Source organism: Bos indicus, chromosome 2 (genome assembly GCF_029378745.1).
Source record: "Bos indicus isolate NIAB-ARS_2022 breed Sahiwal x Tharparkar chromosome 2, NIAB-ARS_B.indTharparkar_mat_pri_1.0, whole genome shotgun sequence".
NCBI lineage: Eukaryota > Metazoa > Chordata > Mammalia > Artiodactyla > Bovidae > Bos > Bos indicus.
The window spans coordinates 112,590,082-112,605,371 of NC_091761.1; the positions used below are offsets into that span (position 1 = coordinate 112,590,082).

At 37.3% G+C, this 15,290-nt stretch overlaps 1 protein-coding gene across 3 annotated transcripts in view; it reads right to left on the reverse strand.

Annotated features, from left to right (window-relative positions):
• CUL3 (cullin 3) overlaps positions 1-15,290 on the reverse strand; it is a 113,785-nt gene that overhangs the window by 44,905 nt on the left and 53,590 nt on the right. For all 3 annotated transcript variants that reach the window (XM_070773164.1, XM_019977746.2, XM_070773172.1), the window contains one exon: positions 8,856-8,969. In XM_070773164.1, the coding sequence (XP_070629265.1) occupies positions 8,856-8,969 (114 nt within the window). The remainder of the gene's footprint in view (positions 1-8,855; positions 8,970-15,290) is intronic.

Consider the following 15,290-nt stretch of genomic DNA (forward strand, 5'->3'; position numbering starts at 1 on the left):
TACTCAAACTATCCAGAAGTGTTTAAGAACAAACCAACGACAAACAAATTTAAGTAAACTGTAAATCAAGGGTCTGTGTTGTAATCTCTAAATCCCTAAAATGATAATAATAAAAGCATATATAAATAATAGTTAATGGGGGAAGGGGGTATAGTAATAAAACATACTTGACTCACCTAAAAGAAGTAAAGAAAACTGAAAGAAAAAAAATCAATAAAGAACAGATGAGACAAACAGAAAAAAGAAAACCACAGCAGGATGGCAAACATAAACCCCAATGTGTCAGTAATCACATTAAACATAAAAGAACTACATGCTTCATTTTAAAAACAAAGATAATCAGATGGGGTTAAAAAGCATGTTACTATTTGGTACTTACAAGTGACACACCTTAAATATAAGCAGACAAAAAGGTGAAAAGCAAACAGTTGGATGAAGTTTGCTATGAAAACATTAATTATAAGAAAGCTCATACTAATACTAGACAAAGTAGTCTTTTAGCAGGAAGTATTACTAAAGATAAAGAAGGATATAATCCTAAATTTATATTCACTGTATAACAAAACTTAAAAATATATAACCTAAAAGGAGAAATAAGACCCAAATCAAATCTGAAGATTTTAATATTTCTTGGTAGTTGATAGAACAGGCAGACAAAAAAATTAGTAAAGATGGGTAAGATCTGAACTTGATTAGTAAATCTGACCAATTGATATATACACAACACTTTCTCCAACAACTGCAGATTGAAAAACTGAAACCAACTGAAATTAAAAACTTCTCTTCAAAGACACCATTAGGAAAAAAGATATCTAGAATGAAAGACAATATCTCACAATACATTTATTATTTGATGAAGTATTTTTATCCAGAACATACAAAGAACTCTCTCAAATTTTTTAAAAAATCAGAAAACCCACATTAAAAAAAAAAGGGCAAATGTGTAGTTTAATTTGTTATACACAAGTGTTCATCATTCAGTCATCTCCGACTCTTTGTGACCCTATGGACTGTAGCCCGCCAGGCTCCTCTGTCCATGGGATTCTCCAGGCAAGGATACTGGAGTGGGTTGCCATTTCCTTCTCCCTGTTATAAATTGTTTTTAAAAAAATTAAAAGGGGACTTTTGAATTAGTGGTTAGAATAACTGCTGTAACTGCTACAGTATCTAATATTTTTGCTGAGTTTCTAAGTATTCTAATAATAATGGTTTTAAATAACTTCTGATGACAATTTTTGTCTAAATCCTTAGAAAAATCACTTCTTTAATGAGAATTTTACCATCAGATTCAAAATTTAAAAATGAGAAAACAGTGCTAAAATTTCTAATATGCTTTCTTAGCTTACACTTGGATCATTGATAAAAATCACTTTTCTTAAATTATAGGCTTGGGAAAACAGGATTATCTACCCAAATGCGACGTCCACATCATAAAACTGCCCAATGACAGAAGAAATTGGAAAAAGAAACCCAGTTGTTTAGAATAGTGTTTGACATATAATACACATTCACAGCATACCTGCTGAGTGAATTTATCCACATAAGCAACAAAGGTGAATAAATGTTAGCTCAACTCTGTGTAAATAAATTATCATAAACATATAAGTGTGTGTGTATGTGTCAGTGTGTGTGAGTGTGAAGTCTCCTTTATTGACAAAGTTTCATCTTCCTTTCCTACACCAAGGTATCTGTGCTCTATGAGTGCACCTCCACAGGACCTACCCATGATGGATTAACCTGCTTGCAACCCACTCCTGTGTTCTTGCCTGGAGAATCCCAGGGACAGGCAAGCCTGGTGGGCTGCCGTCTATGGGGTTGCAGAGAGTCGGACACGAATGCAGTGACGTAGCAACAGCAGCAGCCTCCCTCCCTAAACTCAATGTCATGGATTGCTACATCATCACTGCACACACAAAAAAACAGTTCACAGGGCATAAGTAATCAAAAGTGTTTATGGTTCTGTTAATTTGCTGAAAGGGGAACTTAAATGGATAGCAAGGAAGGAAATCCAAACTATCAAGCCCAATATTTGCTTGTTAATTTGCTGAAAGGGGAACTTAAATGGATGGCAAGGAAGGAAATCCAAACTATCAAGCCCAATATGCTTAACCTTTACAGTACTTATGATGTTGCCCTGGTTTTATTTTACATAAATGCCCAGTACTCGGCTTCTGAACTAACCATAAAAAGACACCAAGGTATTATACTATCAGTCACAAATGCAAAAACTAGAGCACATATGGGGAGCCCGTCTTGTACAGGCCCTTCTTGCAAAAGGAGTAAGTTAAAGAAAAAAAAAAAATTAAAAAGTGTGAAGCTTAACAGCCCAAAAGCCACATCCTATTTTCCTCTAAGATATCATTTTGAAAGCAGAGAAAGTACCAAGAAGACTTTAAACACCTATCTGTGCTCCTCTAGAATACAGCTGTTTTCAAACTTTTCTCAGTGCTCAATCTAGAATACAGTAAAGAAGAAATATTTTTTTGGATCTAAAAAGTACCAAAATCTACAAAAGAAAAGGCAGACTCTCAAATTCTGTGATCTCCATGTTCTCATCCTATCTTCTGGTATCCAAGGACATACAAATCCTTGGTAGCTTTAGCCAACAGCTTATATTATCTCTCAACTTGGTTCCTTGATATCACCTCTGATAACTGTAATTTTCATAATAATGACCAATTTGACACACTCCTTACAGATGCCTAAATTTTCATCTCCCATCTTATCAGGAATCCCTTCACCCACATATTGAGATGGACAGACTTTCAGCTTCATCATTATAAGACCTCAAATATCTCTTGTATTAAAGGTCCTCTTTTTCCTCCCACCTCTCCCTGTGTACATTTCAACAGCTCCTCACTTCAACTAGAACTTCATGTCTACTGATCTCTAACATGGAACACTTGTTTCCTGGGAACTTGTGATTCAATTGCCCACTTCTTAAAATAGCACAGATTGACAACCAACAATTTTAACAATGCTACGATCTTAGAATTATTCCCCGTACCCAATAAGCCAAATTGAATTCGTAGGTTTTCCTTAGCTTTTGAATATTCTTCTCTGAGATTGCTAAGTCCCTCCAAAGAAAGTATGAAGGCTACTGACTGCCGTCACTATACAAACTTTGTGCCAACTTACTTAAATTATCCCCTCACAATTACAGATGACCCACTTAGGTGGCTGACCCAGCACAGGGGATATTCCAAACCTCCCTGTGTGTTAGTTTCCTATTGTTGCAGAACAAATGACCAGCTTCAGTACCTCGTTTACTCTGTAACAGTTCCAGAGTTGACAAGACTGAAAACAGTTTCACTAGAAGAGATTATGATGTTAGTAGCACTGGTTCTTTCTGGAAGCTCTGAGGAGTTTCACTTCCCTGTCTCTTTCAATCTCTAGTGGTCACCTGTATTCCTGGACTATAGCCCCTCTATCTTCAAAGCGCATGACTCCAATCTCTGTGTCTGCCATACTGCCTTCTCTTACTCTGACCCTCCTGCAACTCTCTTATAAAGACCCTGCAGCAGGATAACCTAAGACAACTATCATCTCATGATCCTCAACCTCACCACCTCTGCAAAGTTCCTTCTGCCGAATATGGTGACAACCTCTACGTTCCAGAGATTAGTCGTGGGCGTATCTGGGAGTCCATTACTCAGCCTACCACATTCCTCAGCACCTCACATGATTCTGCGACCAGTAACGACTGTCGCATGCTCTACTTTATTAAGGAGACCATCCTCGCTTCTCTCCTCTTCACAAAGTTCTTCCTACATTCTACTTCACCTCTTTACCCATCCTAATGACTTTCCTAATAGCTCAAAGAAGCAGTGATCCATTTTTAACCTGGGTCAACTCTCCCCCCATGACTTTGAATTTATAGCTTCTAGTCTTTAAGGATAACCTTAACAGAACTGTATCTTTATTATTTGTAAAAATGACTGGGAATATAGATAAATAAGTAAAAATATGAAAGTATCTTGGAAAATCATCACAAAGTTTTATGCAGAAAATTCTATTAACCTTCCACACAATAGGAAATGCTTTTCTATTTCTTTTGAAATGAATTCTAATTGCTCCAAAGCAACCTACAGAATGCCATCCATATAATAGCTATTTTATAGTTTACAGGGGGAGAAATGCATGAATATTAATATATCTGTGGATTATTTTGATAATTAAAGCTATTATATAACCTATAACAAATTTTCTTCATAAAATTACAAAACTTAAAAGATAACATACTAAGTAGCCCCAAACCAATCTTAGAAGTTTAACATGTTAACTTTTCTTAAAGAAAAGGATGAATTAAAAATAAAGCAGATTACAAACTCCAATGCTTTCAGGGACAAAACAGGTAAATTAAGTCTCAAATGTTAGAAAAAGTATAGTGGCAGAATCACATGTTCCATTTTGAGATATGTGTACACTTTTCTTTCCAGAACGCTGAACCTGCCAACAAAGTGTTCAGGGACAAATTTTGACCAATAGCTGCCTCCATGTAACCTGTGATTCCATTTTCACTTTCAAGAGCCAGTGCTTCCCACGTTATCTATACACTGAGGCTGGTGCAGGGCATTTTAGATACAGACATCTCCCTGTCAGAGTAAAAGTCAGCTAGCTGAGGAGGAGGAAGGTGGAAGACAGTGCAGCATCTTCTCTTCTCCCATGAGCCTAAGTTCTAATATTCCAACAGTCAGAGCCAGTCTTCACAGGAAGAAGAAATCTGCCTAGGTATATGTCTTATCTAGCAGGTAAAGTGATCTGATAAGTCTGGAATGAGGGTAAAAAGCTTCATAGAAAATAACGGGGATGTCAATATAAAAAAATTGGGGGGGAGGAGAGGAGTTTTGGGAAAATTAGAAGAATTTATCTTGACTGAAGCTCTGGTTACACATGTGCATACATGTGTCAAAAATAACTTTGTACACTTTAGTTCTGCACATTTCAATGTTAACTGAAATTAATTATACTTTAATTTAAAAAAAACTTATTTAGTTAAGCCCAGAATACTACACATAAAAAGGCAAAACGAAGAGAATGAAAGATGAAAGAATTATACCTGTGGAATATGAAAATACATTATCAACACTTTAACCTCTTTCTAAATCTAAAATTTTGCATTTTTTAATAAGCATTTTGAAAAAAATGCACCATCTATTAAAACACAACGTGTATAGTAATTCTAAGATGTAGTGAGTGCCTAGGTTGTGCAGGAGGCTGTGCTAGGTGTTGGAGACAGAGCCGTGATACAAACACTGTCCCGTCCCCACCCCTCCCAGTCCAGTCTAGTGAGGAACTGAGGCTTTAAGCACTTGTTAGTAATGATAAATACTACAAAGAGAGTAGCGCTAGGTACAATGAGAGCAGCTGGGGCCACGGGCAGTACAAAGCATGTAGCAAGGAAAGCTTACCAGAAATCTAAGCAAAGTCTTAAAGGATAAGAAGAAACACATGACAAAAGAGAGGAAACATTCTGCAAACACTTCCCGACAACACAGGTATGAAAATTCCAAGATGAGAGAGAAGGATAAGAGAGAATCATGCACTTTAAAGTAATAATTCTAGGAACCATGTGAAAAAGAAGAGAGGAGAGCATGGTTAATGTTCTATGACTAGCTACTGAGAAATCAAAGTGCTCTGGTCTTGAGTGGCAGATATGAAAATAGAGAAATTACACATTCTAGAAATATATGATGTGGGAAAAAAGGGAGAAGAAACTGACAAAATAATTCCCAGGTTCCTGTCATGACCAAATGGAATAACACTGATTATGAGCTCACTTGGAAATGCCAAGTTTGAACTATCTCTAGACAGTGAAGGGAGCCACTAGCTAGATCAATGAATTTATGAGTCTGAATCTCAGAGCATGAGACTGGAGAGATAAGGTGAGAATCATTTACACAAAGGCACTACAGAGAGTCAAGGTAAGTAAAAACCATGTACCAGGAGAGGGAAGCCTAGGGTAAGCCCCAAGAAAGGCTCTATTTTAAGGGGCAAGAAGAGAGAGAAGAGTGACTGAGAAGAAACAGTCAGAAAGGCCAGAGGTATACCAAGGGAGTACTTGATGACAGAAATTAAGCACTCAACCATGCCAGAATAATAGTACTCAAGCGTGCCAATGCTGCTGGGAAATCAAGGCAAGTGAGGATTAGCAGTGCGCTTTGTTTTCAGAGATGTGCAAACATGGTGATCCTAGTAGGAGCAAGACAGAACAGAAGAGCTGAGGTAGAAGCGTGACTGAAACATACTCAAAATGAATGGTGGTGGTTTAGTCGCTAAGTCGTATCTGACTCTTGCGACCTCATGGACTTGCCCACTAGGCTCCCCTGTGCATGGGATTTCCCAGGGAAGAATACTGGAGTGGTTTGCCATTTCTTGTTCCAGGGGATCTTTTCGACTCAGGGATCAAATCTGGGTCTCCTACCTTGCAGGCGGATTCAAACCGATGAGAAAAGAGAGAAGCAAGTGTCAACACTTCCTATGAGACATTTAGCTGTGAATAGCAATGGGAGATCCTGGGTGGCAGTGGAGGGGGTCCAAGAGAAAATTTAGTGGGATACTATTCTGAGAAGGGGGAGAAAATAGAGGGAAACTTGCAGACTCAGAGGCAAGAGATGAATACAGCTTCTACCTGATGCTTTCTCTTTCTCTAAAAGGCAGATGAGATTGTTTATTAAGAGTAAGGGGACCAGCAGGATAGCAGGAGGCTTGAAGAGAAAGAATTGTTTCAAAATGGTAGAATGAGCTGACTAGAGACTTCTGGGCAGTGTGGAAGGTTGATAGAGGACGTTCACGAAAATGGACACATAGTATGAGGTTTCCCAAGTGGGGTTTCTACCAGCAGAAGCCCAGGGAAGGCAAGTGGCTGGGTTTATCCAGGGCTGTTACACTACTAGATGGATTCGATGAAAAGATGAAGGGAAATATTACTACCAATTTTTACTGAACACAATACTGCAGTCCAGGCCATATAAATGCTTCACATGAAGGGCTCCTTTAAGCCTCACGGCTACTCTACCCATGAGTACAATATTATTTTCATTTTATAAATGAAGCTAAGGAATAATAATTAGTTCCCTGATTATCATAATTAGCTCCCTGACTACAGTCACGTAACAGCTAGGATTCAAAGTGTGAGATTTCTTTTGTGCCCCCACCAACAAAAAATGTGGTGTGTGTGCTGAAATAAAATAGAAATTCTAAAAAATCACAGAGTATAAAGAGTAAGTATATATTATTTCAAAATACTCATCAATAGAGCAATGGACTATAAAATCACAAGTGATTTTCTATCTCAGTGTCTGTGTTGAAACTCAAAGACTCAACAAACTGGAACTTAAAAAAGACAGTAGTAAGCGAAGTCATTTCACATTTAAATCCTAAACATTATAATATGTTTTCACAGGCTACCTCATTTACCTCAAAATGTCTACACTGCGATCACTATTGTGAAAAGGAAAATGAGGCTCAGAAAGGCTAAATAATCTGCTAAACCTTTTCCCAAAACCCTGAAAAATGAAGTAGCCCCTCTTTGATGCTCTTGCCAATCAGTTCAGTTCAGTCACTCAGTCATGTCCCCACTCTTTGTGACCCCATGGACTGCAGCACTCCAGGCCTCCCTGTCCATCACCAACCCCCAGAGCTTACTCAAACTCACGTCCATAGCATCAGTGATGCCATCCAACCACCTCATCCTCTGCCACCCCTTCTCCTCCCGCATTCAATCTTTCCCAGCATCACAAATCCTGGGGTAATAGGACTGATTGAATTCACTCAGCAGAACAAAAAACTTTATAGTTCTTTGATCTCACTGGAAATTCTTTTCAAAGACTGCCTCATTCTACCAAGTAAAGAAACTAGGATACACTCTCACCATTACAACTAATAATCAAAAACTAAAGAAACTGAAAATAAAAATTCCAAAGCAGAGAGTAAAATCTTAGAAGAAAATCATTAAGTACAATTCCCAAACATAAGTTCAATTCCCAAGCACAAACACTGAAGAAACAAGTTATTGGGCTTGGTGACTCTGCAGACACAATAATTAAGCTTGACGAATCTTTAATAATTGTATTAAAAAAAAAAACCTGACAGTTTTTAATCTCCTTGAAAGCTATTAAACAGTCTAGCTCAAGTCAATGTTTTCCTAATTGTTCTGATCAACAAGGTATTTTTTTTTGAATGATAAAAACAAAAAAGTTATACGTGAAAAAGGGAATACATATCTGAAGAATATATATACACATATGTGTGTGTGTGTGTGTGTGTGTGTGTGTGTGTGTGTGTGTGTGTGTACACATGTACACATATACACACACATCCCTAGAGGAGAAAATGGCAACTCACTCTAATATTCTTGCCTGGGCAATTCCATGGACAGAGGAGCCTGGGAGGGCTACAGTCCATGGGGTCACAAAGGGTAGGACACAACTGAGCACACACACATACCACTGGGAGAGACAGATGGCAACTATTAAGAGTACAGTTATTACAAAAAAAGTTGCATTAATACGGTAACTGAAAACATAAGGACATTAGGGTTTAAAAATCTGCAAGAGAATATTTAGCTTTCATCTCTCATGTTGTCACTCAACTCCCCTTACTCAGAGATGGGCTTTTCAGTATTTCCCATATTGAAGCGTAAGTGCTTGATTACATCTTTTCCTTTCTAATCCTTAAGTATACGAACTAAGATTTTATTTATATAAGCTAAAGTTGGCCCTTATGACATAAATGGTATTAAAAAAAAGAAGAAAAGTTTCCCACACCGAGTTGCACAATCTAACTAAATGTGACAGAAATAAAGACAATGTGTTTTGAAATGCTTAACTTAAAAACAACAAAGCTCTACTTACCATATACATTAGTATGTCTCTAATCATCACCATAGCTGTCTGATGATCATTCCAAGCTTGATTTAGCGTTTGAAGAAAGTTGTTATTCAATGAATTTAGTACATCTTCTCGCACCTATTAACAGAAGGGTTCATTACAGTTTGTTTATACACCTAACGCACACTCATATGTATACGTGCACATTATCTGTTCAACAAAATAATGAAGTGAAATCTTCGATTTTAAATCAAAGAAACATGTTACAGACCAGTAGAAATATTTTAAGCTATAATATAACCTATATACAGATAACTAACAAAACATGTTTTGTACAGTCCAGACAGGTCTCTTGACCTCCAGAATCATAAAGCAATCTCCTGGGCATTTCTCAACCCTCCAATGATGTAACTTGTCAGCATAAAATCCTAAAGACTTACAAAAGAACTACAAAGGTGCCACAGAACTGGTCCCAGGCTCTATCGCTCCAGTTAAACCTTCTACTACACTACCCCTCCCCCATCTTTGAAAAATGGTCAATAATACTGACTTTGGAGTCAAACTACCTGGGCTTGAATCCCAGTTGATTAGGAGTGCAACCTTGGGTAAATTATTTCATCTCCGTGCTTCAGCTGCCTCATATCTAAAACAGTATCCATTTTATAGGACTGTTTTAAGGACTGAATTACCACTTGAAATACACATAAGACAGTGCCTAACACTCAGCAAACACTCAACAAGCATAAAATACATTAACTTAATGTACTCCAGCTACCACAAAGCTGCATACTGCAAATGTGCTCTGCCATCTCCTCTGCTTAGTTCACACAGCTCACTCCCCTCCTTTTCTTCTACTGAAGTTTAACCTCCACAAAAAGGTCTTTCCTGACTATCCTATTTTAATAACAATACCTCTACTTCTTCACCCTGCACTTTATTTTTCCTCACAGTATTTGTCACTAATTACCAGTATATTACATATTTATTTCTTTACTATTGCTCCATTGCAGCAGGGATTTTCTCTTCTCCGTGTGTACCTCCCACATCTACAACAGTGCCTGGCATATAAAAGACCCTTTATTTCATACCCACCCTCCAATACCATGATTCACCTCCAACAAGGTATGTTCTTTCACCATTTCCGCCTTTGCATAAAGTTCCTTCCAGTCTGAAATACCCTTTAAAGGCAATTCTGATAAGAATTCAGGAATTTTTTTCCACAATCCACAAGTATATTCACACCTTCTCCAGTAACAGGTTACTGCCCATTACTTCTTCCTGCTATGTTATCAGTTCAATGGAAAAATTCTTTGACTAGGAAACAGAATCTAGACTCTGGTTTTGGCTTCGTCATGAAGTACTGCATCTGTCCTCTAAGTTCCTATGACACTTTGGGACTATTAATGCCAGTTTTTCAAATCCAACCAATCTTCCACGGTCCACCTCAACTCTCAGTAACTCCAGCCTAAAGAGACATATTTTTTTTTTTTAATCTCTAAACATTCTTCACCACAGATAATCTACAGCAATGGTTTAACTTTTTCAGGCTGGAAGAATCTGAAGGCACAGAACTTTCTGACACCTAAAACCCAAATTATAAACACATGTAAATCAAATGTCATTGTGTATTAGAACTAGAATAAAGTGATTTTAAGTGCCAAAGATTAAAACACACACACGTTATTCTGAATACATGGGAGAGAAAGCTGAATCTGAGAAAACTGTAATTTATTTTTTCTTACATGTAGAGGAAAAATAGTGGGAGATTTTTACTGGTGGGACAATTAATCTCTTCTACCAAACACACAATATGAAAACCACTAGTCTATACCACATAATTCAAAATTTCATTATATACTCTTGTTCACAAGACTCAGCTACTTGACTTTAAATATATCACTAAGAGATTACTCTATAAATATGTTGACAATATTAAAAGTGATAAACACCCATGTCAGTTGACAGTACTATGTTAAACATTTTCATGCAAAGTGGTAAAACATCATATTTCAAGTAATTAAGTCTACCACACATCATATGCAAGCTCCCATATGCTAAACAAATTAAAAAACCCAGCAAGCTGAAAATGTACCTATTTACAAAATTCTTCATCAAGCTTCATATTCTTTCACTGACCCTCTAAACTCTGAGTAGCAATTAAATTAAAATCATGACAATACTAGAGAAACTGTATTAGACATTCTAAACACTGGAAAATCTAGAAATTAATCATTTGAAAGGATTTAAGTGAAAATATTCCCTTTCTTATAAAATCAAGTTATATGTTAACTCTATTTATAAAGTCATTCTGATTTTGGAATGCAAAAACATGTTTGGTATATTTGCTGAATAAATGAAAAATTTACCTATTAAAAGTTATAAAATAAGGCATGTTTTCTAAAACCACTAATTTATACACTAAAAATATTATCAGCAAGTATAAGATACTGCCTTTCAACAATATTAAAATGTAACCAACTAGCACAGTGTGTCAGAAATAATAACACTACTTTATTTGCATTATACTTCAAAAAATTATCCTGACAAATCAGTAATAGTGAATTCTACTTAGCAGAAAGGAAGTTGCTATTAAGAGTTAATTTTGTTAATACTTATTTTTGAATGATCACACACAGAGATGACTAAAAGATGAAAGATAAATGCCCTTAAATATACTTGCTGCAATCATCTCTTATTCAGATCACTCTATGATCAAGAAATTGTTCCTTTAAAACTGTTTCCGAAAAGGATCTTTGTACTGATACATGAAAAGTGAAAGATTATTTGTCCAAACTTACAATAAAATGGTAGAAGGAGATGAAAATTTAATGTTTATGAAGATCAAAACAGGCTTTTTCAAGACTAAGCTGGCATATAAAGCAAAATACACATAAAGTGACAAAAGATTTAACCTTTATCTTACAAATTATTAACATAACAATACAGAAAGTTTAAAACAGAAAGTGGGGGATATGTAACATTATCAATCTCACACCCTACCAAAACCATAGTTAGTTTTTGCACTAGCAAAGGCAAAGGGGAAGAAGAACCCTGAAATAAAGGTGGTACCAGAACCAAAGGGTCCTACCAATCATATTGTGACCCGATCCATTACTTAAAAAATCTATATGAACATTATGCAGATGAAAAGCTGTAATGTGAAGAATGAGATGATGAACAAGTTTAATAAGATCATGGAAGCTGAGAGCAGGATGATGCACCAGCTGTGACAAGAGCCTAAAGTAGTAGCTGAAAACTGATGACTTTGCAAAGCATCTAGCCTTGCAAAGGAGAAAGCAAGACACAGTAATTTAAAACAATAAATCATAAGCCTGGCAAAGAGACAGAATCCCATAGAGACTAAGAGATTTCAATCAAGAAAATGAAAAGATAAGACAGACTGGAAGAAAATATTTACAAAAGACACATACACCTGATTCGATTCAATTCAGTCACTCAGTCAAGTCCTACTCTTTGCAACCCCGTGAACCGAAGCACATCAGGCCTCCCTGTCCATCACCAACTTCCGGAGTCCAGCCAAACCCATGTTCATTGAGTCGGTGATGCCATCCAACCATCTCATCCTCTGTCACCCCCTTCTCCTCCTGCCTTCAATCTTTCCCAGCATCAGGATCTTTTCAAATGAGTCAGCTCTTCGCATGAGGTGGCCAAAGTATTGGAGTTTCAGCTTTAGCATCATTCCTTTCAAAGAACACCCAGGACTGATCTCCTTTAGAATGGACTGGTTGGATCTCCTTGCAGTCCAAGGGACTCTCAAGAGTCTTCTCCAACACCACAGTTCAAAAGCATCAATTCTTCGGCACTCAGCTTTCTTTATAGTCCAACTCTCACAGCCATACACGACCACTGGAAAAAACCATAGCCTTGACTAGACAGATCTTTGTTGGCAAAGTAATGTCTCTGCTTTTTAATATGCTATCTAGGTTGGTCAATAGATGGGGAAACAGTGGAAACAGTGTCAGACTTTATTTTTCTGGGCTCCAAAATCACTGCAGATGGTGACTGCAGCCATGAAATTAAAAGACACTTACTCCTTGGAAGGAAAATTATGACCAACCTAGACAGCATATTCAAAAGCAGAGACATTACTTTGCCAACAAAGGTCCGTCTAGTCAAGGCTATAGTTTTTCCAGTGGTCATGTATGGATGTGAGAGTTGGACTGTGAAGAAGGCTGAGTGCCGAAGAACTGATTCTTTTGAACTGTGGTGTTGGAGAAGACTCCTGAGAGTCCCTTCGCCTGCAAGGAGATCCAACCAGTTCCATTCTGAAGGAGAGCAGCCCTGGGATTTCTTTGGAAGAAATGATGCTAAAGCTGAAACTCCAGTACTTTGGCCACCTCATACGAAGAGTTGACTCACTGGAAAGCTGGGAGGGACTGGGGGCAGGAGGAGAAGGGGACGTCAAAGGATGAGATGGTTGGACGGCATCACTGACTTGATGCACATGAGTCTGAGTGAACTCCGGGAGTTGGTGATGGACAGGGAGGCCTGGCGTGCTGTGATTCATGGGGCTGCTAAGAGTTGGACGTGACTGAGCAACTGAACTGAACTGAGGTTGGTCATAACTTTCCTTCCAAGGAGTAAGCATCTTTTAATTTCAATACACTTGATAAAGGACTGTTAATCAAAATACACAAATAATTTCTAAAACTCAGTAATAAGAAAATAAACAATCCAACTTTTAAAACTGGCTAGACCTGGACACCTCACCAAAAAGATATTCAGATAGCAAATACGCATATAAAAAGATGTTCAACGTCTGAATTAAAATAATGGGATGCCACCACACATCTATTAGAATGGCCAAAATCCAAAACAAGGACAACGACAAATTTGGTGAGGATGCAGAGCAATAGGAACGAACACTCAATCACTGCTGGGAGGGATACAAAATGATACAGCCACTTGGGAAGACAGTGGCAGTTTCTTACAAAACTAGACATACTCTTACTATGTGATCCAGAAAATTATGCTTTCCAGAATAAACACCAAAGGAGTTGACAACGTATGTCGACATAATGTTTATAGGAGCTTTACTTTAACTGCCAAAACCTGGAAGCAAAGAAAATGCCCTTCAGTAGGTGAATAAATAAACCGCAGTACATCCAGACAATGGAATATCACTCAGCACTAGAAAGAAATGAGCTATCAAGCCCATGAAAAAAAAAGATGCAGAGGAACCTTAAGTACATACTACAACGTGAAAGAAGTCAATCTGAAAAGGCTACATACAATATGATTCCAACCACATGACATTATGGAAAAGGCAAAACTAAAGAGACTGTAAAAAAGATCAATGGTTGCCAGGGCTTAGGGTGAAAGGAAAAATGAATATGCCGAGTACAGAGGATTTTTAGGGCAGTGAAAATATTCTGTATGCTATTGTAATGGTATTTCATTATACAGTTGCCAAAACGCATAAACACCACCAAGAATAAACATCATGTAGATGATGGACTGTAGGTGATAATGATAAGTCAGTGTAAGTTCAATACTGTTCGCACCACTCTGGCAGGGATGCTTGTGGTGAGGGAGACTGTACATGTGTCAGTGGACATATAGGAAATCTCTATTACCTTTTGCTCAATTTTGCTGTGAATCAAAAACTGCTATAAAAAATAAGAGTCTATCTTAAAAAGCTTCTCTGGTAGCTCAGATGGTAAAGAATCCACCTGCAATGCAGGAGACCTGAGTCAGGAATATCCCCTTAAGAAGGAAATAGCAACCCTCTCCAGCATTCTTGTCTGGAGAACTCCATGCACAGAAGAGCCTGGCTGGCCACAGTTTGATGGGGCCACAGAGTTGAATACAACTGAGGGACTAACACACACACAAAAAGTCGGGGACACACACACAAAGTCGGGGGCCCACACAGAATCTAAGAGAAAGAGAATCTGGGTATTCTTGTTTTTAAAGAGCTACCCAGGTGATTCTGATATAACAGCCAGGATTAAGGGACCAATGACTTAAAGAGCCACACCAGCTATTTTTGTTCCTTCCCTTTGCAAAAGTTCCTCAGTATGAATGTTTTTATATAGTTATAATACCTATATGTGGTTCTAAGTCCTGATTTTCTTAAGCCACTGTTAAAATTCAACATTAACCTTTACTTTAGGAGACAAGTTTCTTGCTTTATCATTTCCAAAGCACAATAATTCAAAGAAAAAGGGTATAGCAGAATGAAATGTAAGGAAAAAAATATTATCTGAGATTTAAACAGTTTTCAACCTAACACCAAAATCATGAGCTATAAAAGACAAAAATGATAAAATGGGCTCCATCAAAATTGAAATCTTTTGTTCTGCAAGTACTGTTAAAACAATAAAAAGACAAACTATTGACAGGGAAGAAGTATTAAATGACTTGTACCAAAAATAAAAACAAAAAACCCCAAAACTCTTATAAATCAATAAAGAAAGCAAACAGAATTTTTAAATG